Source organism: Lachnellula hyalina (assembly GCF_007821495.1).
Source record: "Lachnellula hyalina strain CBS 185.66 chromosome Unknown contig00011, whole genome shotgun sequence".
NCBI classification, from domain to species: Eukaryota; Fungi; Ascomycota; class Leotiomycetes; order Helotiales; family Lachnaceae; genus Lachnellula; species Lachnellula hyalina.
In genome coordinates, this window is record NW_022157125.1 from 275,279 (window position 1) to 300,819 (window position 25,541).

The 25,541-nt window shown below is 47.4% G+C and overlaps 7 protein-coding genes and 1 non-coding gene across 8 annotated transcripts; 3 read left to right on the forward strand and 5 right to left on the reverse strand.

The window, feature by feature from the left end:
* Positions 1–601: 601 nt before the first annotated feature.
* Positions 602–1,545, reverse strand: easG (Agroclavine dehydrogenase; the record flags this gene model as incomplete). The annotated part of the gene is made up of 2 exons (XM_031147551.1): positions 602–1,059; positions 1,125–1,545. 2 exons carry the CDS (start codon positions 1,543–1,545, stop codon positions 602–604), a joined length of 879 nt encoding a protein of 292 aa, XP_031008817.1.
* Positions 1,546–1,909: 364 nt separating this feature from the next.
* On the reverse strand, positions 1,910–3,597 carry moc3_2 (Transcriptional regulatory protein; the record flags this gene model as incomplete). Its single annotated transcript, XM_031147552.1, has 4 exons — positions 1,910–2,089; positions 2,139–2,894; positions 2,946–3,493; positions 3,549–3,597. The coding sequence occupies 4 exons, from the start codon at positions 3,595–3,597 to the stop codon at positions 1,910–1,912; spliced, it is 1,533 nt and encodes a 510-aa protein (XP_031008814.1).
* A 1,267-nt stretch (positions 3,598–4,864) lies between these two features.
* ATG22_0 (Autophagy-related protein) lies at positions 4,865–6,658 on the reverse strand (the record flags this gene model as incomplete). The annotated part of the gene is made up of 3 exons (XM_031147553.1): positions 4,865–5,973; positions 6,023–6,297; positions 6,429–6,658. The coding sequence occupies 3 exons, from the start codon at positions 6,656–6,658 to the stop codon at positions 4,865–4,867; spliced, it is 1,614 nt and encodes a 537-aa protein (XP_031008815.1).
* Positions 6,659–8,027: 1,369 nt separating this feature from the next.
* On the forward strand, positions 8,028–11,800 carry hyuA (putative D-/L-hydantoinase subunit A; the record flags this gene model as incomplete). Its single annotated transcript, XM_031147554.1, has 11 exons — positions 8,028–8,282; positions 8,517–8,685; positions 8,827–9,325; positions 9,375–9,606; positions 9,674–9,916; positions 9,967–10,563; positions 10,613–10,656; positions 10,705–10,951; positions 10,999–11,143; positions 11,193–11,643; positions 11,713–11,800. The coding sequence occupies 11 exons, from the start codon at positions 8,028–8,030 to the stop codon at positions 11,798–11,800; spliced, it is 2,970 nt and encodes a 989-aa protein (XP_031008822.1).
* A 1,645-nt stretch (positions 11,801–13,445) lies between these two features.
* On the reverse strand, positions 13,446–13,568 carry LHYA1_G002579. The gene has a single exon. It is a non-coding gene; the product is annotated as a tRNA-Gly (tRNA).
* Positions 13,569–18,455: 4,887 nt separating this feature from the next.
* On the reverse strand, positions 18,456–20,577 carry Mocs1 (Molybdenum cofactor biosynthesis protein; the record flags this gene model as incomplete). The annotated part of the gene is made up of 2 exons (XM_031147555.1): positions 18,456–19,189; positions 19,308–20,577. The coding sequence occupies 2 exons, from the start codon at positions 20,575–20,577 to the stop codon at positions 18,456–18,458; spliced, it is 2,004 nt and encodes a 667-aa protein (XP_031008854.1).
* A 312-nt stretch (positions 20,578–20,889) lies between these two features.
* On the forward strand, positions 20,890–22,578 carry WRAP73 (WD repeat-containing protein; the record flags this gene model as incomplete). The annotated part of the gene is made up of 2 exons (XM_031147556.1): positions 20,890–20,914; positions 20,972–22,578. The coding sequence occupies 2 exons, from the start codon at positions 20,890–20,892 to the stop codon at positions 22,576–22,578; spliced, it is 1,632 nt and encodes a 543-aa protein (XP_031008853.1).
* Positions 22,579–23,619: 1,041 nt separating this feature from the next.
* Positions 23,620–24,487, forward strand: EBP (3-beta-hydroxysteroid-Delta(8),Delta(7)-isomerase; the record flags this gene model as incomplete). The annotated part of the gene is made up of 3 exons (XM_031147557.1): positions 23,620–24,030; positions 24,098–24,332; positions 24,381–24,487. The coding sequence occupies 3 exons, from the start codon at positions 23,620–23,622 to the stop codon at positions 24,485–24,487; spliced, it is 753 nt and encodes a 250-aa protein (XP_031008852.1).
* Between the last annotated feature and the right edge of the window lie 1,054 nt (positions 24,488–25,541).

The window sequence follows — 25,541 nt, forward strand, 5'->3', positions numbered from 1 at the left end:
GCTACTCCACGTTTTAGAGAAAACCGGGTGGTTGAAGTAGCCAGAAGCTCGATCTTGTGTTTCGTTGCGAGTGAGAAGAAATTGCCTTCAAGAGATCTTACCTTACCTACATCAGGCAGCCAGCTCGCTAAAATCACGGGCTCTTACGGTAAGCCATGCCATGCCATTATCTTGGTCGATTTCACTGCCATTAACCTATCGCGCTCTTCGCAGCAATTCTATCTACATATTGCAATCCCGAAAACCTGGTGAAGCTATTGTCATCTGAGGAATCACTATACCAGCTTGCATACCTGACTCCGCCCCAGCTCCTCTCCACCCTAATAATCAAAAACATCGCAATCTCCCATGACCCCAAAGTCAAATTTGATGTTAGCCGCAAGATCAAACCTGCTTCAGACAGTTGGTACCAACACACGAAGGTCCCCTTTCAACTAAATATTGTTTACGGGGTTGGCTTGACTGGGAACTATCCGGTGGAAGTAGAGTGGACTAACTACACCGGTGTCAAGCGCAGCAGCAATGAAAACACCCGCCGGAATTGGTCGAATTGTCCTCATTCATCTATTCGATTATTCTATCTCCTCTCCCCCTTATTTAACTACTCTCCCTTCATCCCCCAAACACCCTCCCTAACCCCCTCATCCACAAACTGCGCCAAAGTCTTCGGCTCTCTTCCCGTAACGCGCTTCACCACGTCATTAACCCGCTCCTCCTTGCCCTCTCTAATCGCCGTATCAAGTTGCGCCAACATACGCGCATAATCCAGTGGCACAACCGCCTGCAGACCTTGCATCAACTCCTGCTCGCTAATATCCACATGCCTAACCTCTCTACCCAGTTTCTCGGATATGAGAGCCGCGACTTCGGTGTACGAGAAGAGTTCTGGGCCGAGCAGTAGGTGGTCCGTGTTATGGGGCACGGTGTCGGTTAGTGCGTGGAAGGCGACGGCTCCTATGTCCGAGGCGGAGAGGAAGGGGACTTTGCCATTTCCTGTAGCGGTGGCTATGGTGGATTGGGAGCGGATGGTGAGAGCGTGGTGTGCTTCTGTGAAGTTTTCTGGTTTTGAGTTAATATCATACATCCGCATTTCATGTTTTAAATGGAAAAACAAGGAAACATACCCATAAACCAAGTCGGTCGTAGTACAGCCCACTCTACACCCAGCCCACTGACATACTTACTCACCTCCGCCATCGCCGGCCCATCACCCACCTCTATGAGACTCGCGCTCAATAAGACGAGCCTCTCGACTCCTTTTGAAAGAGCGAGATCGATGAATTTTTTCATGGGCGTTAACATGTCTGTGTATGAGGGGCCGACGAGGAAGACTGCGGAGGTGCCAGGGGTGCTGAGGACATTGTTGTATGTGGTAGAATCGTCCCAGTCGAACGTCACGCCGCTGACACCGGGGAGGTCAGGTGAGGTGCCGGAACGTGATGCGATGAGCGTAGGATACCCTGCGGCGGATAAAAGAGGCGTGATGCGCCGGGAGACTTTGCCTGTGCCGCCTAGTAGGAGAATGGTTCCTTTTGGTGAAGCCATATCGATAGTGGGGTAAGGCTGTGACGTCGGAATTCTGATTGAGCTTCCAGAAATTGTAGATATCTGGATGATGTCTTGATAGCTCAACTGTTCTGATATAGCAAAATCCGCGGACAGATATTCCAGCATTACCAATCCTTGAGTTCTTCGTCCGTTTTATACGAACTGCCAGCCCGGAGCATCTAGCCTTAGCGTGCTGCAGCCTTGCGGACATAAGCACGAGGCTACTCCGAAGTGAATCCTTAGACTGGTGGCTTACTGATTGAAGACCAATCAAATTCTACCTGTCCTCCATGGGTCTTTGTTTGACGTGAAATGGATCCAATGAGGAATTTCTTCCCACACTGGCTCGAACTCCGCAAAATCACGCAAAGATAAATCTGTGAAATTTTTCAATTAGTAAATACAAGTTGATGGAATTCTGGGACTTGACATACACTTGAATCCCCATCTGGATTTGGACTTGACGCCAGTCGTATTTTGTGTTGTACTGATGCTGTCTCTTCCACAGCACCTCAAGCAACTCCAGGACCCGATCAGCATGCTGTGACATATTAGTTTCGTTTCCACAACAAAAGTATGGCCATACGCACGTATATACTAACGCTAACATCGGCCTTCAATTTTCGTCGAATCAAGTCCTCGGCAACATGATCATTGAACACCGCAACTCCAGCCATAAACAATCCCCAATAGAGACCCATCTCTAATCCATATCCCTCGGGCGTCTCCTTTGCAATCTCCAATACCTCAGAGATGGCTTTGATGACCTCTGCTTTCTGCGGCTCGTGGCCACATGGGTCCAGAATATGATTCAGATAGATGATACACCCGGCAAACACAGATTTAGTACTCGAGTATGCCTCTTCCTCCAGCGTCTCCGCTACTGATAACTTCTGCAGTCGTGGAAGACGGCGCCAATCATTACTCTGATCCCGTAACGAGGGCGCACTTTGACTCCACCATTCCCAAAGCTCTTCGTGAATCTCGGCGGCCTTTTCAGCGACGATAGCTGGGTCCTGATTACCCATTGCTTCCGCGGATAAGGCGGACAGTTTGGCCATGTATATCATGAGGTGGTGGAAATCGTCGACTACCTGATTGGCGTTGTCGTAGTATGGCCATTTGTTTACTTTCTTAGGGCTGTCGGTGCCGAAGTTTTCATCGTCCTCGAGCCAGTAGGTGCCTTGGATGAGCGTGCCGGTGCCGGATACTAGGGAGCCGGAGACGTCGAGGAGAGAGAAGAAGCGTGTCAAGTAGTCATCCTTCTTTGGGCCGCCTCGATAGAGGATTAAATCTCTTGCTCCTTGTAGGTGCTCATGCCAAGTGGAATTCTCGGAACGGGTGATCTGTAATGGTCAGTAGAGCTATGATGCCAGAATTTGATGCATATTCTCTACCTCATAGACACAAAGCAAAAGACAAGCCCCTAAAGCAGAGTCCGACCGTGCAACAGCCGGATCTGACAACCCAGCATTCAACTCCCTCAGCGCCATGGAATAGTAATTCGTCGCAATAATCTCATGATGCTTCTGGGTCCTCGACAAATGAGCTGCAGCCAAAGCGGCCATGGAATGCAACAGAGCCGGCGACGAAATAGCAAGGGGCGCTAATTCCTCCTGAAAAGGGTTTCCCTCACTATCATTCGGATAGGCCAGAAAGCGAGAGCAAAACGAGGCGAAGTGATGAATGTAGGGAACAGTCGCCCTATCAATATCAGGAAACTCGATAACAAAACTCTGACCTGAAGGCCTAGTCAGGTGTAGAGCTGGGTGATCTGACAAGTCGTTGTTGGTTCTTGAGGTGGAGGTGAAATCTAGATGCTGCGTGTGGGGAATGACTTGCATGTCATCACTCCACGTGCATTCCCGCTGAAGTCTTTGGCATCGGCTACAGATTGGCTTGGATTCATCGCACTTGACTTTACGTTTCCGGCACGTTAGACAGCCTTCGTAAATGTTAGCATCACATCAAGTCGATATTCGAGGCGATGGTGAGCGCACCTGTCCTGGTTCTCGGAACTGGGGCCTTGATACCCATACCCGGCGCCATTCTTAGTATGAGAAAACAGCAGTCGCATTCGATGATAAGGCGTGAGGTCAGTTGTGGATGTTGTTTGTCGCGAGCAAGCGGACCCACGCGTTGAAGGAAGTTTTGAGCTATGCCGTGAAGACGGCCGTGGGCGTGACCGGCAATCTTTCAGCCAAGCCGAAAAACTACGGAGTGTCTATCAGCTCAGTGATTTATAGGTCTCTTCAGGGGTCTGGGAAGAGGAAGGTGGGGCCGAGAAGACCTGTGCGCGGCCTCGAGGGGTTTTTAATCCACGTGGGAGTAACGCCATATCACGATATGCCGTTACGGATTAAGACTAAACCTCAAAGTGCTTAGGGAGTTAAGAGCTGCACTATCGTCTTAAAGGGTTTAGCCATACGAAGAGCCAATAAAGTAGATTGGATCAGCAAGGAAGGTGTAGAAATCGAGATCTGCTATTGGTGGGATTACCCAACGATGCCCAATACCAACTATCATGGAGAGAACGCAATTAAATATTGACCCGAGTGCCCTTCTCGGCGCCCCTTCCCCAGATACTTCTCCGTACAAGTACCGTACCGTGAGGTATAAAGGAAGCACCCTGAAACAAAGATCGTACATTTCGACAAAAGCAGTGGATTCCTTTCTAAACACATATAATAATGCGGCAGTTTCTGCAGCTCATTACTGAATTGTCAACATATGGTGCCGTGTTCTCACAGCGTTAACCAAGGGACGCCGTGAACGATAGCCCGTGAAAGCGGTAGCCAATAAAGGAGTGAGACTGCGTCCGAAACTCCCCGGCCGGATCTCAATCTGGGGGCCTGGGGCAGATTGATTTGTGAGCCGTCGGAGCTGGACTGAAACAGGTCGGTTACGAATAGACCTTCATGTAATTTAAGTAGCTTTCGTACCGGCAGTTGTGTTTACTCCGTAGATTTAATGGTCAAGTTGGCTGGGATATTTCCGATTTTGGTCTTTTTCCGAAAGCTTTCGGCATTTAAGCGGGTCTGACCGGCCGGAAATGCGATCAAATTCTTGGAGTTTGGGAAACGTGCCGTGGGCGGGAATTGAAGCTGAACAGGAATAGTGAATAGCCGCCGCGTGGAGTGCGAGGTGAGTTTGCCATATCTAACAAATAATTACCATTTTAGGTCGACCTTGCTCATATGGTTATTACTTTCAAAAATTGAGTTCGTCTACCTCGTATATGCTCATTAATATAACCTCGCTCGGAAATAACATTATATTAGATCAAATCAGATCAAATCTCCGCTCGCGCTTGAAATTAAAAAGCTTTCGCGTGGTTCTCAGATTCGGACTCCTCAGCGACCTTTCTCAGATCTGCTGCTTCTTTCGCGAGATATTCAGCGCATTCTTTCCTGCTCTTGACTTCGCTAATGAAGATAATTGCAACCGAAGGGACAAAGATCAGAGCTGCCACAAACGGGTATGCACACCATTGATTGCCGCTGGCATCAAGAATCGCGCTGCTAACGATGGGGCCGATCCAGGCTGAACCTTTCGAAACAATGCCGAGGAGACTGAAGAACATGTATTCTCGTCCACGAGGCACCAACTCAGCCATGAATGCTTGACCGTACGAGAACTGTGCACCGAGTGTGAATCCGTATTGTGCAGCGAATAACCAGAATTCCCAAATGTTGTGGAATCCAAATTTATCGGTCCAGATTCCGATCATACCCCAGAGGGCGAGTAGGACGCAGCCAAAGTTCGTCCACTGGAGCATAGTTTTTGTTCGCAGGTGGAAGTACTTTTGGACATAGTACGCGCCAAATACGCCAACTGTGCAAGATGATCCTTGGACCATTATGAAGTATGTATTTTGTGTGGCGGAGAACTCGACGGCCTGTGTTTGAGCGATTGCTACCAGAGTGATAAGGGTGTTGGTGCCATCCGCAAGTAGGAAGAATGCAACCAAGTAAAAGAATGTCTGTTTCAGCTTATAGCACTGCTTGAATGTAAAATATGTCTGCTTGAAACCGAAAGTCAGGTAGTTGTCGCCCTTGGGTAATGGTGGGCCAGGTCGTTTCTTCTCCCATAGAAACCAAGGTATCGCGAATATTATCCAGAAGCCAGTACAAACAGCAACAGAGACTGAATAACCCCAGTTATTTTGCTGTGTACCGTCATCTGCATGTACTCCAAACAATGCACCAAGTGATAAGGCACAGCAGACCACGAATCCAAAGTTATTCCATCCGTAGCTGATGTTCATGATTTTCGACCTTGCCATCGAGCATTTTCGTTCATATTGTTCTTCGTCAATCGTGCCATTCAATAGTTCTTCTCTCGCCGTTCGAGCTTCGGGGAGATCGTGGGCTAGTTTGGGGAAAATCGCATTGAAGAAAACGTAGGAAGCGCACCAAGTAATGCCTGTTAATGGTCAATATAATCTAGATACTGGGGAATCAGTACAACTTACTACTCAAAATGTAGAGCGCCATAGCAGCCCTCCATTTTGCGGCCGTTTTAACACCTAAAAATCCGAATTCAAACGCCCAGCATAGGATGGAGAATCCTCTGACAACCCAGGGGTTCCAATTCCCAAAATCAGCCAGACTACCGATCCCAAGAAAGAGCAATGCCTGCGCTAGGAAGGTCAAGCCATTTCCAATCAACACGACAGATGTATATTCCTTGGTCTTATGTCCTCCTCCCCAGAAGACGTGGCAAGGTGCTGTAGGATCGACATCGCAGCTGGAGCTACCTAAGGGAAGAACATTGGGGTTGAAACCGGCCTGGTAGATTAGATTTTGGAAGAGTAAGTTCGAGCTGCAAAGGAAAAGTTGTCAGCGCGGGGTATTTCGGGTCCACCATTAAGCACCTACTATTGGAAAGAACCAATTCCATTATTGGCTGCGTAATACAAATAATATGACCAGACCTCTTTTCTTGTGGCTGGAGGACCATGGGGAGCGTATTGGTCCAAGTCTCTTATGATGTGGGGGTTCGATGAATCGTTTTGACTGGATAGCTGGGTAGGAGCTGCGACTGCAGTAAAAGCCAACTTGTCGATATGTTCGTCTTCCTTCTCGGGTATGTACTCCTTCCCTGCCATGATGGGGTAGTGGTTCGACGCCGAGGCGCAGAATTGGAGGTTCGTTGGCGTTCAATAAGGCTTCAGCTAGCTTCAGACTTTCGTCTCAATTAGAAGGCCAGTAGATAGATAGCTCAGGAACGGCATCCACGTCCCTATCCTGTACGCGACGAAGGGATGTTGCTAAAGAGCGCCCTTATATAGCGTATATACCTGGTATCTGAAGATATCGACATTGGGGAAATGCGGATTCGAAGGGGACGGGAGAGATACGAAGTAGTATGCTGCAGAAGGGTCCACCAGGTCCTTCGGCTTACTTCCGCGGCGTATGGCTGCGGGATGCATCCTAGTTCACCCACCAGCAGGAAGGACCCGGGGGTGCGGATACTTACTCCATCCCGCCATCAGCCCCGCGGGATGGTGCCAATGGAATGGTGTTTTACGCGGGGCTCTTGTCCAGAAGGTTCTTGGTGCGAGCATGGCATGATGGCAGTACGGAGGTAATGGCACTTGCAGCCACAAGCACGCCAGAGCACATCGTCCCCCGGTGATATCTTCGGCGTGAGCGTGGACGGTAGGGTAAGAGTAGGGGCAGGGGCAGGGGCAGGGTCGCAATCGGAATGCGCGTTTTGTTTCCAGGGTTGAGTTGAGTTGAGTTGGTTTGGGTTGAGTTCAAGGTGGAAGAGTGAACTTTTCTAGGACGGAGGCATACGGAGGTATACACATGGTTGTGTTATCTTACGAGTACTCCGTACTTCACCCAGGTGCAGGTACAGTACTGTACAGTACTGTAGCTAGACCAGACCAGACCATATCAAACTTTGTTGTTATCTTGCCGAAGAAAAGGAAAGAAAAGAAATGCGGACCCTGGTCACCATTCGCATGTCCTCTTCCACGCTTCACGCGCTTCTCGTTAACGTACCTGGCTGCGACCTCTCAGATGTCTATAAATCACGAAATCCATGCTCCATACTCCGTTCTCCCAGATTGACAGTCATTCATCCCTACGGAGGTCCTGGCATCGCCCACATGACCACCGGGAATACTATCGCCTAAGTTGCCCCAATAGGCAAGCTCAACCTTCTTAATCCTTCCTGACTCGTGCAGCCAGTTAACCATACACTCGTCGCCGCCCATCTCGAAACCCCCCTTTGAAACTTACACCCTCCTACAAGCTCGCACTTCCTCCATTTCTATTGGCTAGTAGTAACCTTCATATCGAGACGCCGTGCGATCTAGGCGATGGGAAGTTACTATGACAGATGCTTATTCAACGAGGGGGGGAAAAGTAACTCCCTTCCCAATCAGTACAATGCTCTTCCTACAATTACAATGACCTCAAAAGTCCTTGCTCTCCCTCCTTTTCCAATATATTCCACGATGCGAGTCGATGTCTTCTCCGACCACCCAGACTTCTAGTGATCGTTCTGCTATGCCCTCAAAACTATCTTCTTGTGTCATTGGAATCGATGTTGGTGGCACCAATACCGATTCTGTCATTCTGCAAGGCGACAATGTCCTCGCCTGGCACAAAACTCCAACTACTTCAGACATCCAGGATGGCGTGGAAAAAGCCATTGAGGAGGTGGTGAAGAAGGCCGGGATATCTCCTCATCACGTGGGTTCTGTCAAGATTGGCACAACGGTAAGATCCATATTTCCTTCTGCCGGTATATCTTATTTTGGCTTCTGGAGATCTTTTTCTGGGTCTGTTCGAGATCCGGAGAATTGTTCTGAACTCAAGCGCTTTACGGATAAGGCGTCTGGGGATATGGATTGCACGGGACGGGAAGGAAGGGGAATGGGAGCAGCCCCATGATCTGTTTTTGATCCCTGTGCTTTATTAGCTCTGGCTCCACTGTATGCTGATCCGTACTAGCAATTTGTCAATGCTGTCATGGAGCAGGACTCTAGCAAGCTGGACAAAGTTGCTGTGATCCGATTATGTGGACCTTATTCAAGAGGGTCGCCACCTTTCGTCGACTTCCCTTCAAAGTTGCGGACGTTGATGCAAGGACACGTTGGATACGTTGATGGAGGATATCAAGGTACGTTACTTCTTAGGTCCATTTTACCTATGGGATCCTACAACACGAAATCTGTTCCACAATTCTTTCCTCTTAATGTTGCCAAACACCTCTTTGACCAAATTACTACAATTCCGTACCATCGATACTAACAATTCTTAGTCGACGGAGCGGTTGTTGCTGAATTGAGTGCAGACCAGCTCAAAGAGCAAGCTACAATCATCAAATCAAAGTCCATCAGCAGTATCGTTGTCGTCGGGATATATTCGCCCTCGAATCCAACGCAAGAAGAAGAAGCACGTCGTATTCTATCATCAGAGCTCGGTCCTGGCTACGATATCTCCTGCTCACATGCAATTGGCCGTCTAGGCTTCCTCGAAAGAGAAAATGCCGGTATATTAAACGCAAGTCTACGGCGCTTTGCTCGTCACGTCATAGCAGGATTCTCCTATGCGGTCCAAAGGCTAGGCAAATGTAAGCTATACATTACGCTTAATGATGGGACCTTAAGTAAAGCAATCACTGCTGCTCAGTACCCTGTCCGATGCTTCTCCTCCGGTCCAACCAATAGCGCAAGAGGAGCTGCTTTACTAGCAAAGTCTCAACAACTGGGCGACTCAGCGTCAGATGAAAGAGAAGTTCTTGTAGTTGATGTTGGAGGGTAAGATGAACTTGAAGGAATTTGTTACTGAGCCTAACGTACAAGTCAGAACTACGACCGATATATGTGCGTTGTTAAAAACAGGCTACCCACGTCAATCCGGTGCTTTTGTAAAGATAGCCGGAGTCAGAACCAATTTTACGATTCCAGATGTTCACAGCATTGCCTTGGGTGGTGGCTCACTGATCCGCATCAAGGATACAAGGACTTCTGTCGGACCTGATTCGGTTGGATCAAGGCTGGAGCAGGAAAGTATTGCATTTGGCGGAGAAACATTGACAGTAAGTCCTGCTTCATGTCAGGCGCAAAATATCTCGGTATGAAATTCGATTACTAACTTGAAAAAAGGCAAATGATCTCGTATTCTCTAGTGAAGAGACTGATCTCGTCCCGTCGAAATTGAAAGCGTTGGGGCTTAAAGAGATTGCTAGGAAACTCGAGTCAGCCATTGACTTGGTAAAGACAAAGCAAGGAGATGCAAAAGTGATCCTTGTCGGAGGTGGAAGCATCATTATCGCTGACAAGATTGCTGGTGTGGGAGAGATTATTCGTCCGAAATATTTGGAAGTAGCTAATGCAGTGGGTGCTGCGGTATGCTTTTCCCGTGGTTGCTTCCCTATTCGACAGCTGACTTTCAACAGATTAGTAAGATTGCTGGCTCTGTGGACACTACATTCGTACCAGGAGCAAAAACAATTGACCAAGCAATCGAGGCTGCGAAAGCATTAGCGACTGAGCGTTGCGTTGCTGCAGGTGGCAACAAAAACTCGATCAAAGTGATGGAAGTAGATGTCGTACCCATATCGTATGTCACAAATGGAGCAACGAAACTCCTAGTACGCGTGGTGGGAGATTTGCTTGAAGGCTATGAAGAAAATTTCCATTTACCCGAATCATTACTGGATGGAGAGATTTTCCGGAAAGAAGATCTCGAAATTATCCCCAATGGGCTATCTAAAGATGCCAATTACATTTCAAAGACTTCTTCTTACGACGTCGTCGAGCAATTGGATATCGAATCATATCGGCCTAGGATTGATGGAGATCTATGGTATCTATCAGAGCTGGATCTTCAATTTTTTCTAGACGGTACAGGTGTTTTAGGTGTTGGGAGTTGTGGGGAACCATACCCTACTTACATTGCATGTTTGGAAACACTTCGCGCTGGAGGGGAAATTACTATCAGGAGGCAAGACACATTTCCCGACGATGGTGTTGTACTTATGAGTGGATTTATGGTAATGTTCTTGGGTTGATTTGCATACCTTTGACTGACAGATTTCGCAGGGAGGGCCGAGTGTTTATCTTGAACGCATACCAGGTCTTACTGAGTGAGTAATTATACTCATTTATATATGCTACCTTCTAACATTAAACAGAATCAGCGACGCTATAGAAGCGGTTATGAAAGCAGCTGGCTTGGAAACCTTCGACGCCGTCGTTCCCAACGAAATCGGAGGAATGAACGCTTTTGAAGCTTTCCTCGCGGCGCACCGTTTCAAGAAAAGCGTGCTGGATACAGATCTCGTCGCAAGAGCGTATCCATTTATCTGGCAAACAATTCGATGTCTAAATGACCTTCCGGTCGTGCCTGCAGCTATAGCAAACGGTGCGGGTAAAACAGAGGTATACAATATTATATTTCAATAAAGGCTTTCTAACGTATTCCCAAGGTCTTCAAAACAGCCAAAGATAACCTCGAAGCCGAAGATCTAATGCGAGGCGCGTGTGTAAATCTCGGCTCCTTGACCGGAATGTGCACCTGTCCCGTCTACGGCGCTGAAGCCAAAACATTACCAAAGAACAGTTTCTCCCACGGTATGCCTCCAAGTCTGATCTCACTCTAAAGCTAATGGAATCTCCAAAGCATGGCAAATAGGCCGCGCCATCGCCCTATCCCGCTCCCTTAAACAAGACCCCCTAACCAGTCTCCTCGCCTCCGAAGACGGAATCCTCCTCTTCAGCGGCAAAATAATTTCCGTCACACGCTCTGTATCCGAAGGATTCACTCGCGGCTCTGTCCTTCTCGAACCCTTCTCCGAGTCTCTCTCGTCCCCAACCACCAACTCCTCCTCCTCGACCCTCTTCATCGAATTCGAGAACGAGAATCTCAGCGCGATTCTTAGAAACGAGGGCGAAGAGGATAAAGTGTTGGCGGTATGTCCGGACCTGATTACGCTGCTAGATAAATCGAATGGGGCCCCGCTTGGCATAAGTGATTATAAGTATGGGTTGAGGGTTAGTGTTGTTGCGTTGAGGAGCCCGCCAGTCTGGACGACGGACAAAGGTCTGGAAATGGGTGGGCCGAAGGCTTTTGGGTATGTTGTTTTCCTCTCGTTGGTTTGGAGTGGGTGTGGGAGTAATGCTAATTTGAGGTGGTGATGCAGGCTTGATATTACGTATAAGAGTGTTGGGACTGGCGAATATACTCCGCCGAAGAGCGTCTGGGAGATGTTTGGCGAGACGGCTTCGTAACGAGGGGGTTTATCATGACGGTATGAATGAGATGTTGCGCCTTGACTCAGGCAACCATATGCATTCGTACAACACTGTTCTATTCAAATGTTTAGGATTTTGTTCAAGACGTTTGGGAAACTAAGAATAAATCCAAGCCCCAATTATCTATTCTACTACAGTTGCATAATATTCCGTAAATATTCCGTCTCAATATATCTAGTCCACCATTTAAGGGTATCTCTTACTCTTTCTCTTTCTCACCAAATCCTACTCCCATTAATCCTCTCCCTGCTATAGAAAAGCACGCCGTACACATACCGTCGGGACTATGGAGTGATTACGGTCCTTTCTAGTCATCTGACCTAGCGCAGCCGGCGTAAGCGAAGAAGGCATAACCTCTTTTCGTCCTGCAACCCACGATAGCCTCTGGACATCATGAATGAAACCACCAAAAACCAGTATCAAGTCTTACTAGATAGTCAGAAGTGATCACCCCCTGTGATACCAACACATGCATAACATACCATGCATCTGCGGCTCTAAGCTGCTGCCTATATTACCCCGCTATTCTCGGCACGACCTCAAGTCTCCCCATTTCTATCTTCATATCTTACAAACCATCAATCAATCAAGCAACAAATCAATTGATACACTCCAACAAAGAAAGAAAGAAAAATGGGTTGTTGCTGTTGTTGTCAACGCCCTGCAAACCAGGATCTAGCTCCTGGTCCTGGTCTTTATCCCAAACCTGGGTTTGCAGATCCACGTACAGATCCTGCATTCAAGGAAGGAGAAGGAGAAGGTTTGCCTCGTATGTGCATGTTTCATTGTGTTTTCATTTCTTTCATTACTTCTAGTAGTAAAGAAGAGATTGTTCATTGACAACATGCACAGCGCCATATGAAGCTGAACCGCATAATGCCCCCGAGGGCGGAGTAGCTTCTACTGCACTTCACGGCGATGGAAGCGGAAGTGCAGGATACGGTACCCGAGCTAGGGTGAAGTCTACAGATCATGCTCTGTAGCTGCGAGGTTAGGTTAGGTTAGGTTTACTCCATCGATCGATCGGATCGGGTAGGATCGTACGGTTTGATTTGTGAGTAGTGGTTTCTTGTAAATAAGCATATCCATCCATCTATGCATATGTCTGAATAAACCCTATGCCGAAAAGCCTACTTCCACTTTAATTTTTACTTGAGCTTGAGCTTGAGCTTGAGGTTTAGGTTCTAAGAAGATCAAAACTGATATATATGTTTATTTTCCTTGGTGGTTTTAGTTTAGGTAGCTTATAAGTATCTTATTCACGGCTGTGGGGTCGTGAGAGGGTTGCGAGAATATGGTGCAGATGTAAAGCAGGTTGAGGATATGGTACGGGACTCACGCTTTTGGGAATGAATGTTTTGGAGGTGGTGAGTGCGGTATGCACGTGACTCTTGTTTATGTTCCCTTTTTTGCAAATATAGATAGATATAAATACATCCTCAGTACCATATCTCCTCTCACTTTTACATACATAGCAACAGAGCATATTCTTTACCTTATAATATACCCTGTAAATTTTATTACCAAAGACGTACAAAAAGAAAACACTACTTGTCACCAGCTACTCCAAGCACATATAACCCCAAAAAAGATAATAAACACCAAAAGAAAAAGAATTAATTGCGTTCGCCGGGAATCGAACCCGGGGCCCATCGATACAATGGCTATACTAGACCGTTAAGCTAATAAGCTAAACTGTATAGCCAATTGGCAACGATGGATTTTACCACTAAACCACAAACGCTTTGAGTTGTTGTTGTTGTTTTGGATTCCTTTCTGCTTCTTTTGATACATGTAAAGTGTAGATGCAGAGTTTTCTGGGAGCGGGGCTTGGGGAGCCAATGAGGTTAGGGGATAGAGTGGAGTGGGTGTTGATGGGAGATTGAGATGAGGATGGGACGAGGTGGTTAGTGCGCGGTGGGGGGACGACGAGGGTTTGAGTTTTGGTTCTAGGGCGGGGCGGCGCGGGGGCGGGGGATTTTTGTTGATCGCTGTTATGGTCTTGATTTCTTTGCCTTGTATGGGTTGATGGTGCTTCTAGTTTTGACTTCTTCTTAAGTTATACGTATAAAGACTCTAAGCTCAACCGAGTGTGTGGACTTTTTGTGTTTATTGTTACCTAGGTATGTATCATTGCGTCGAGTCATTCTTGAGCAATATGCTAGAATTCCTAATTTCCTTATGTCTATCCATTATAACATGTGTTATTTATCCTGATCCTTTAAAGTGTTAGGGGTGTTAGAAAAGTAGCGAGAAAATCCGATCATGCTGCTTTTTCGGGAAAGAGGTTGCTTAATCTATATACGCCGGTTGCTGGAGCTATTGTCAGAAGTTCTCAATTCCCCTCCTAGTGCAAATCTCTCAATTTTATTCGAATCTTTATTAAATCCAAGGTTTTTTAGGAGCGTGATGATACTCCCATTACCTTCCGCATGAACGCCTTGCTCTTCTGCTGGATTCAAGTTAAGTTCTGAATACGCTAATTGACCAATGCCTAAAATTCTTCCAAACCATCACCAAACCCATCTTCTGTCACCGGAAGCAAATCATCACTTCCCCCATCCAAGCTAGCACTTTCAGGTGTTGACTTCTCAACCTCATCCCCTGCCTTGCTATTGCCCCAACCAACCAGTGACTTCTCAGTTCCACCACCACCATCGACATTCATCCTCCCATTTCCACCACAAGCTTCACAATCCCTCGTCTTAATATTCGTATCCCAAAATTCCCTCTCACAATCCCGCAATTCCCCCAAAATCTTCCCCTCCACAACCCAAGTCTCCCCACCACCCTCTCCCGAACCCCGCAAAAGAATACTCGAATCGCTACAACGATGTTGCCGAAGTCGCATAAAAACCCGTGTCCGCACTTCATGGCTATGCACACGGTTCCGCAGCGTTCTTTGCAGAATCCCCATATGCAGATCTAGAGTTGAGAGGACCAAATTTTTACCATCCGAAGCTTTGGAAATGAGCTCTTCGATCAGGGCGTGCGTAAAGGAGATGGCTCCGCCGTATGATTTCGTCTCCAAGCCGCACGCGGCGATAACTTCGATGACGCCGCCACTGGATGCCGCTGGGATGTATCCGGCGCGGATAGAACCAGCTGCGAAACAGCAGTCCATCAGTACTAGGATTTCTAAGTCCTTGGGATGTTCGAGAGTCGCTAATAGGTCATCCCATAAGATGAACGGAACACATTTCTTGTCTTCACGCTTGGAAAACCTAGAAGTCAGCTCAGCAGAGAATGAGGTGGATAGTGTTACTCATTTACTCGTATGGGGAAAGCGCCATCTCGTTATCTCCTTGAAACCCCCCATGCCCGCCATAATACACGATCAAGAGTTCTCTCTGCACAGAACATTGCGCCTTGAACCACTTCACCTTCTCTTCGACAAAGTCTTTGGGGTTCCGGGAGGGGATTTTGAACCAGTGGGTTGGGAAATTGTACATGCACATGAAGACTTTCTCAAGATTCGCTATGTAAAGCTCAAAGTCGTTGTCGTCGTCTTCCCATGACAATAGTAGGACTCGAATCGTCCTACCTGGGACATCTCGCTCTTGAATGTACCGCTGAAGATGCTGCTTTTCGCCCTGCGAGTCGTGGAGTTTGTCTTGTTCGGAGCGCGACTTACAGTAGCACTTGGCCCAATCAGCAGACGGGGTTGCCAGGACCGGCTCAGTGCTTAAGTCAATAACCTCGATAGGGTCTTTGAAGTACCTGATATGTCTTATTTTCTTAAGCGCGTTCGCCTTTGGTTTTCGCTTGCGTGAGAGTCGGGGCCAGCAGGCCTTGGACATGTTCCCATGCCAGCGATGCTGGACTGATTGCGACACAGGCAGAATCGCTCCTATCATCCATGATGGAGCCATCAAAAGCGGACTGTAAAAGTGCCGATGAGCAAAACTGGGGAGTGTTGAGAAGTATCGACATTGTAGATTCTAAACTTTAAATATGAATGCATCGTACTTGCCCGAATCTCACAATAGCTCTGTGAATGGAGTCACGTAATACATGGGGTGAATCTGTGATATTGAGTCTGCGATCAAGAAGTTACTCTAGAAAGGTACTTGGATCAAACCTGTGAATCAGGGGGTTCGCTTAAGCGTTATGGGAATATCCTCTATTCACCTGAGCTTTGGTGCTTGCATCTAGTTTTTCCTATACAGGATGCAAAGAAGACGCAGTGTCTAGTAGATCTTGAGCTACAGTATATTTTGTTCGTCTGCGACTATCAAAATTCAATTCCTGCCATGCCCAATGGGGGAAGATGATAAATTGCGGCACCAGTTTAATAGGCATACCTTCACTTCAGAGGATTGCTCGAATCTGTATTTTTTCATTTGATCAATTGTCTCTCCTTCCAGGAAATCTTCTATCGCAAGGCTGGATATATGAGCGCTGGTCCTCATATTAGAGGGAACCCCCACAGAAGAGCTTTCCCTCCACAGAAATTAATCCCTTTCACTTATATGCCACTCAATTGCAACCCTTCATGTTCCGTATAATCCATCAAAAGACACCCATGCAACACTTCTTTCTTTATTTCAGGCATTTACACGCTTAGTTCGATATCGGCACGTCTATGAAAGCTTCTGAAGCCAAAGGTTAGTTGGATTTGTGCCATGATGAGGGTGGTTCACCCACTTCCTTACCTAGTTTGTTTTCAGTCAGTAGCCCTTCGCTGAAAGAACCAGGCAGTCTCCTGTAAATGCACCTTTGCCATTAGATTCTGGGTATGGGTCTCGACCAGCTCCGCTTCCTTTCGTGCTTGGATCGCGGTCCTAATCTTGGCTGGAATGGAAGTCTCCCATCGATCAACCACCCGCTTCCATAATCTATCCTGATAACGATGGGCTTCGGCCGCATTGTCATCGAACTTGGATCTGAAAGCCCTCAGTGCAAGGCTTGGGTACTGATGACCACCGTTAAGGTGGATGATGACAGGTGCCGCCTGATGCGTAGGTGGAGTGGACGACAACTCTTGATGCGCATTGCTTTTACGCTGAATCCGTGCTAGCATGCCCTCATGCAACTCCGCAGCTGAAAATGTACGACCGATGATGGCCAGTCTCTGGAGTTCAGCGGTAAGTGCACTGCTGAAAGAGAAATCGCCCGTCGCAGGGGTTACACCCGTGGAATTGCAAGCCGCAATAAGCTCCGTGACACCACCTTCTCTGGCCGAAGAGGACCTCAGTGCTTCTCCGGATGCGCAAGTACTCAGCAGGATGAGGACATCTGATACGGTGCGCTCGAGTCCGACTTGAAGCGCATACCATTCGATTGAGGGGATGGGGGTGTGGCGATCTTTTGCCTTGCTAAGATGTTGTTAGAAGAGGTGAATGTTTCGAGTACAGCAAGTACCCACGCGTATGCGCACATCATCATCTTTCCATTCTCTAGGTAGCCGTGTCCGTTGTAGTAGACGATCAGCAGGCTCTCGGGGTGAGAGTATGCGCGCTTGAAGTTATCCAGAGCTCTCTCTACAAAGGAGTATGGACTTTTGGAAGGGATCAGATGAGTTCCGACACTGGAGAATTGATAGGTATCGCTGAATAGGCCAGCGAGGGTTTGCATGTCGTACAGAACGCCGATATCATCTTCTTGCCAGTGAAAAAGAATGGCGTGAACCTCTTTGTATCTACGAATCATTGGTTTTTATTTGGAGGTAGAGTTCTAATCGAGCAGTTAGTTGTGCTTTGAAAGTCGGAATCTGGTGGGGAAATACCTGTTGAGGCATGGCTTTATCCTTGGACTTCAACGGAGCTATGTTATTGTCGGACTCGTTCTTGTTATGAAGCTGAGGATGCTTGAGGTTGATGTGTTTGGACGTGATCTGACAGCTAAAGCCAACATTAGCAACAAGCAATTTCAGCTTTGGTAGTGGAGCTGAACATACCGGCTGAGTGACCTTTTGGATCTTGATAGACGAAAATTGAGATGTGGACCTGTGGTTACAAATTCTACTCCGGTTCTTTCGTCGAGACAAACGAAGGAGCGCTTGGTGAGAAGAATTGATGAAAGGAATGATGAAAAAGATTGATAAGATAGAGAGTCAGATTTTATGTTATTAGAGATAACACAATACGATATTCACTCTTTGTAAGAGCACGCCCTGATCAGTGAATTGTAGTCAAACATTGAACGTTCTCCGATACCAGATCTTATTCGCCGAGAAGCAACCAGCCACAGAGAATTTTGCTTTGTGAGATAAGGGAGGTAGACCATTCGATGTCTTCATCACAAATATCTTCTTGACTTGCTCGAGATACAAGGCTGGGAAGCAAAATGGTTGGAAGATATAATAGCAGGCAAGCTTGGGGAGGCCTGCGATCTTGTTACGAGCTAGAACCTCGATTTCCGTTCAAGGCCAGCATGAGATCTCTAGTTATGAGACCTTCACAAATGGTCAGGAAGTGGAAAGTTCTTCCTCTGATCGTCGCAGTAGATCCAGAATAAATGCATTGTTTTCAACCGTTGCTTAGTGTAGAGAATAGTATAAAGCAATATATATTGCCAATATGAGAGACCGCATGGGATATTGAAAGTTAATGATAAGAATGCCGCTTCATGTGTCCAGTCCAGTCCAAGACGAGACGGTAAACTTACGGATATACACCCACTACCATTCTTATTCATCCTCATCAACCCTCTCCCCCTCAACCCAACTCCCACTCTTCCCCCCCTCCTTCTTCACAACCCTCAAATCCATAACCCGCATCCCCTTATCCACAGCTTTACACATATCATACACCGTCAACGCCGCCGTACTCGCCGCCATCAACGCCTCCATCTCCACGCCTGTCTTGCCATCACACGAGACGGTGGCTTCTATCTCCACCCTCCCAAAACCCCCTTGACTTCTCCTTCCACCTGCCTCCTCCCCTTCCTTCTCCCCCTCTTTTCCCCCACCACCCAAAACCTCAATCTCAACCCCCACAAATGTAATCAGCAGCGGATGGCACAACGGCACCATCTCACTCGTTTTCTTCGCAGCCATAATCCCCGCTACCCTCGCCACACCCAGCACATCCCCTTTCTTCATCGCATTAGCGCGGATCAAAGGAATCGCTGTGGGATTCGAGAAGTGGACGGAGCAGCGGGCGGTCGCGGTGCGGGAGGTGGGGGACTTGCTGGATATGGGGACCATGTGCGCTGTGCCGGTGGGGGTTAGGTGTGTGAGTTTTGGGGGGGTGGTGGATGTGGAGTAGGCGCGGAGATGGGACGACGCAATGTTTGAGGGGTTGTTGAGGAGGTAGCTGGGGATTTGTCGGGATAAGGCAGAAGTTCTCCTGGATGCGAAAGAGCTGTGTCGAATGCTCTTTTCATCTATTCGAACGATTAGTACAGAATTCCATACAGGCGCTAGAACATATCTTGCAAAGTGACTATATTCCTACCTACAATTATATACATTTGGTATACAACTCCACCCATGCAAACGTGTTCTCATATACTCGTAAAAAGATGGAATCCTACCCACCTATCAAGATCATCGGCCTATTCTTCATATTCTCCAACTCTCCCATACCAGCATGCTTTTCTTTCTTCCGACTGACTGCCTTACCAATAACCTCAAGCAACTCTTTTTCGTGGTCCGAGGTGCCAAGGGGGCCAGGAACTAAGCCTTGCCGTCTATCCATCTCAATTTGTTTCATAGCCTCAAAAGCCTCTGCATCGATCGGATTGCCATTATTCGATTTCCGTATAATATCCCGCAAAGACACTTCAGCATTCCCAAACAAGCACACCTTCAAATTTCCATCGCTAGTAATTCGTAGCCTGTTACAAGTGCCACAGAAATTATGCGTCATGCTTGTAATAAACCCCATTCTCCCAACAAAGCCAGGTATCTCGTACGTCTTGCTCGTATCGTTCTTGTGATCCTGCACTTTTCGTAAAGCGGGGTATTTCGCCCGTATAATATCCAGCATCTCTTGATAATTCAGCATCTTCCCTTGACTCCATTTATTTCCATCGAAGGGCATGTATTCGATGAATCGGACCTCGATATCTTGCTCTCGCCCTAACTCCACGAAAGGGAGGATTTCCCGCTCGTTCATACCCCGCATCACCACACAGTTTATCTTCAGCTTGATTCTAGCTCCTAGTTTGTTCATCTCAAGAATTCGCTCAATACATTTCATTACGGCTTCGAATCCTTTCCGCCGAGTCATGATCTGAAATTGCCAGGGGTCTAGCGTATCCAGACTCAAATTCACGCCAGTCAAGCCTGCTTCCGCCATGCTATCCAGCTTTCGGTGGAGGGATATGCCATTGGTTGTAATGCAGAGCTCCCGAAGACCTTGTGACCGTAGAGAACCAATTTGGTGCATCAGCGGAAGGATATCTCGTCGTATAGTTGGTTCGCCACCCGTCAAGCGGATTTTGGTGACACCTTGGGATACGAATGTGGAAGAGAGGAGGTATATTTCAGGAGTTGTGAGGAGCTCTGCCGGAGGTGATTGAGGAACTCCTTCTTCAGGCATACAGTATAGACATCGTAAATTGCACTTTTCGGTCAAGGATATTCGAAGGTAGTCGTGTTGTCTGTCGAAGGTGTCTGTGAGGAATGCGGAGAAGGGTTTGGCATCTTTGATGGCATCACGGCGACTTTGAGCTGATGCAGGAGGGAGATCATGTCGAGGGTATTCTTGAACTGCGGGAGCAGAAGATGCGATTCCTCTTCGGGTGGTTGAAGCCAGTAAGTGACGCTTGCCACCACGGAAGAGACCGGCTCTTAATGAAGCCATTTGGCAGGATTTCACACTCAATAAGAAAGAGGGGGAATTGTATAGATCGACATGTCGACCATACTAATAGAAATAATCATAGGAAAAGAAGAAGAAAATAGAGAGAAGATGACGGAGCAAATTTTGTTACGTAAGTGGGGGGATAGCTTCCTTGATGGAAAGCAGAAGGCGGCGGAGCGGTTAGGAGGGGCTTATCTGGTCGCATGGTGGCAGAATCTCAAAGCGGTGAGAAAATTACTTGAGTAGGTTAAATGTAAACAAATCGCTCTCAACAGCTTCAACACCACTTCAACCATTCAAATACTCGCCAAAATGCGTTTCTCTAGGAATCTGAAGTGTAAGATCTCCTAGAAAAAAAGCCTGCATATCCAGCTAACATGTTTTTGATTTCCAGCATCCACCCAATCTATTCCCAGCCCTGATGGCGCATACATCGCAACGATCATTTCTTCCAAGCTCAACATCCGCGAGACGCGTTCTCTTGAGACTCTACGCGTTATAACCCTGCCTCCTGAACTTTTGAGCTCCATCTCTTGGTTCTTATGGTCTGCTTCTTCGACTCGGATTTTGCTTGCATCTACAGACAATATCCGCGTCTACTCCATTACCAATCCCCAATTCTCAGCCAATATTACGAGTCCAACTTCTGGAACAACAAAGGTTACCTACATAACATTTGGGGCTACCGATGATGAAATATGCGTTTTCTCGGACTTTGGACTGAAGCTGTCCATCATGAATCTGGCAACATCAAAGTCAGTTGACATCAACTCACCAAAATTCTATCATCCAGGCAGTGCCGGCAAGGGCTTCTCATATCGCCCAGGAACAAAGAATCTGGCTCTCTTGACGAGAAGCGGAGGGAAGGACATCATAAGCATCCATACGTTAGAGAATCTGGAGGTCATGAGAGCGTGGCATTCAGAAAGCATCGATGCTCAAGGGATTATTTGGAGCCCGGATGGAAGGTGGCTTGCAGTATGGGAATCTGCTTCGCAAGGGCATCGGATATTCGTATACACAGCGGATGGACATCTTTACAAGACATGGAACGGGCCAAATCCAACTTGCCACGAGGAAGCTGATATCGAGCTTGGCGCTGGTATCAAGATGCTTGATTGGAACAGAACGGGAACTTATGTTGCAATTGGCGATTACAGCTCTAGGGTCACTCTTCTTGCAACGCCTTCTTTCAATGAATCCATGAATGCTATTCATACGACATCAGTCACCCCGGCCGAGTCTCTACAGGTATGGCAAGAACAAATCGTTCCCTCACAGCATGGAGGGGTAGAACGAGAATTCGCGGCAGCAACGCAAGCAATATGCCCACCGACCTCAGGAACTACCCCAGCCAGTAATAACGATGTCAAAACTGGCACGAACCTATTATCATTTGATAATTCGGGGACTTTGTTAGCCACAAGAACCGAGAGCATGCCAAGCACGATTTGGATCTGGGATATTGGTACGCGAATACTCAGAGCAGTCATGATCTTGCATTCTCCAATCGCAAGAGTCACTTGGCATGCGAAAATAGATGAGTTGCTTATGATCAGATGCGAAGGCGAGGAAACGCGAGGCCTCGTACACCTCTGGGATCCATCGTGGGAGAAGCCTAAAGTCGTCAACTTTGCGACTGAAATCCCAGGCGGCAAGGTTATTGGTAAGACAATTGTGCGTTGGCTGAACGTCGACGCGGAGCACCCGGCGATGCTATTCAGTGATACGCAGGATTGCATGCTTGCATCGGTCTCTGAAACGGATGACGGTGATGTACCATGGCAAGATGCTGTAATAAGAGGATTTGATATTTATGGACAGAGAGAGGAATCACCCTTGACCTTGGTATCCGCGGACGAGAAAAGACGGCGTGGAAAGACGATTGAGTCTTTGATGGAGGAAGAAGACATGACGACAATGAGCGGGGGGAGTGACGAAGTCGATGATACATTTCAATTTCGAAAGTTTGTGGGACCTGAAAGCAGTCCGTGGACATGAGCATAAGCATAAGCAGTACGAAAGTTCAGTCTACCAGACGCGTGGTGTTACTGGTGTTCTCGTAGGTACACTACTAAGGCACCTGGCGGACACGTGGAGATGCGGGCAGGTAGGATTACATGATAGCTTGGCAATAATGTTGGCTAGTGACCTACTTGGGAGTGACATCTCGATAACAACTTTGGAATATTGGATGAGGCCATTTGTCCGTACCAATTGAGAACTGTTGAAAGTTGAGCCATCAGCAGTGACCAGAGTCAAGAACAAGTCAGCAGTCACCAGAGCCGAGGGGAATCATATCAGTGACGAGTCCTCCTCCGCCACATTGCATTGAGTACCTCTGGGGCTGGGTGGGGCTGGGTACTAGATCCACTGTCTGTGACAAGCGACGCGACGGGAGTGTAGAATCTTATAACCTCAACAGAAATGCATTATTTACGATCTGGGTGAAGTACTGTACATTAAAGTACTGATATTTACCATGCAAGTACAAAATACTTAATACTGAATGTATTATAAAATTAATCTTGAAACGGTAAATCCTTTGATACCACCAATCATCGAGCTCCCTTAGCTGGTGTTTCCCCTTGGTGCCCTTGCAAGGGTAACATCTAGATCGACAATGATGCATGAAGGGTCCTGCGCTAAGCTAAATACCAGTCTGCCAGTCCAGTGAAATCAAGGTACCTAAGCGAGAATTCATTCCAAGGCAGACCAGACCAGATGTAGAGCTCAAGCTTCTAGGTAGGGTAGGGTACAGTAGGAGTAGGTACAAGGAAGGGGAAGGGGTCCAGCACAGCCAGGGAAAAGGCAGCTGTTGCTCAGCTGAGCCCTGATTCACGTTACAGTACCCCCCCCCCCCGCAAGCTTCCAAGCTTCCAAGCCACCACCTCCTACCTCCTACCTCCTTGTCCAACTTGGCCACACCTTCCCCAACTTGATTTTCTCGCCCTTCCCCATTTCAACAAACATCCCCATCCCCCCCCCCCTCTTTCAATTGGAGACAGACATTCGAATCCCTAATCCTAACCAGCATCCAGAATGGCCTCCATCATGAGCGAGAGCGTTAACAGCTCCTTTCCTTCATTAATGATAACCAACCATCCCTACTACCCTCTCGAGGTCGAGATCGCAAGCTATCTGGCAAACGAATGGTCAATGCAAGTCCTCCTCGCAACCTTCACCGCAGTCTGCGCATCCATCCTCTTCGCTACCCTATTCATCGTCAATCGAAGACACCCAAACCTCCCCTCCAGCGAAAAGGCTGCCATCTGGTGGTTTGTGCTGTCGGGCGCCATTCACCTCTTCTTCGAAGGATACTTTTCAATCAACCATACGCGCATGGGCCCTGCGCAGGATCTGTTTGGCCAGCTATGGAAGGAGTACGCATTGAGTGACTCGAGGTACTTGACCTCGGATCCCTTTGTGCTTTGCATGGAGACCGTCACGGCTGTAAGGCTTCCCCACACTGTTTAGTTACGGCACAGACTATTAGCTAATTATCTTGGTCAAATTATAGTTTACGTGGGGCCCCCTCTGTTTTGTCGTCGCCGCCTTCATAACTACATCCCATGCTCTGCGACATCCGCTGCAGATTATTGTGTGCGTGGGACAGATGTACGGGTTGATTCTTTACTATGCCACTAGCATGTTCGATCACTATTACAAGGAGATTTCGTACAGTAGACCGGAATTCCTCTATTTCTGGGTTTACTACTTCTCGGTGAACTTCATTTGGATGATTTTCCCTGGCAGTATGTTCACAATTCCTCTATGGGGAGATGCAAGCTAACAATCCCAAGTTCTATTAGTGAAAAGCGTCCGAACCATTGCGCAAGCATTCAACACTCTCGAAGAGTTGAACCTAAAGAACGGGTCCGCAAATGGCTCAGTAAAGAAGAACAAATAGATTCCAGTCAAGTCGAGCGCCAACGCCTGGTTTTATTACATAGACGCATAGTAGAAGTTCGCAATACCGGGCGGATTGGGGAAGTACTGGTCTGGCGCATGATTGATGAATATGAGGTTCTAGACTGCATTCATACATCTAGAGGATACCCCCATAGATTGGACTATTGCATACGAAGATTAGAATGCAAGGTTTTTCTCCCGAAACGCTTCTCCTAACGATGCGGGATTCCTCAACTAGTGAGAACCTGGTACCTTACTCCTTTACTACCGAAATGAATTTGGCCCAGGCTGATGCGCCATTAATCTCCTGATATATCTTAGCCTCTGCATCGTATTTCCTTCCCTTCCCATTTGGACTCAAAACAGAAATTCCAAAGCTATGACCTGCAACATGTTCGCTACGGTACTCCTGGGTATACTCCGTAACTAAAGCTGGTCCTTTCAACCCTTTCTTTTGTTTAGAGTGACTGAGTGAGTGAGTGACTGAGTTGAGTTGATTGAATTAGATTGTGTGGTTGCGAGATCCATGAGAAGGGGAAAGGGAAGGGTGGTAGAATTGAAAATATTGTATAGTAGTATCGATCGTGGAAGTCTACATGTAGTGAGATAAGCATGAGACGATCTCGGCGAATGAATATGCGAATATAGCTATTAATAGGTTTTCCGTTTCTAAAAGGAGGTGTGAAGGTGTAAATAAACAAGGATACAGCGTAAGGAAAAGACTATGTTTTGGAGTCGTACTGTACTTGTCGTGTTTGTCTTGTGGCTTCAGCTGTTGGCCGTGCTGGAGTGACTGATTGAAAGTGCAGTGGAAGGAAGGCAACCACGATGATTGTATACCGGTATTGTTGCTAATCAGTAAAACAATAATAAACAGGACTATCTCTACTCCAAGGAAAAGTTGAATGGAGTTTCTAGCTAGGCTATTTGGTGGAAAGCTTGATTCGCCGTGGACACAAAAGGCGGCACTTGATATGGCTGCTTTTCAGTGTACCACTCAGCCGAAAACATTATAGTCTAGTGCCGCCCTTTTGTCTGTCCGACGAGACTTA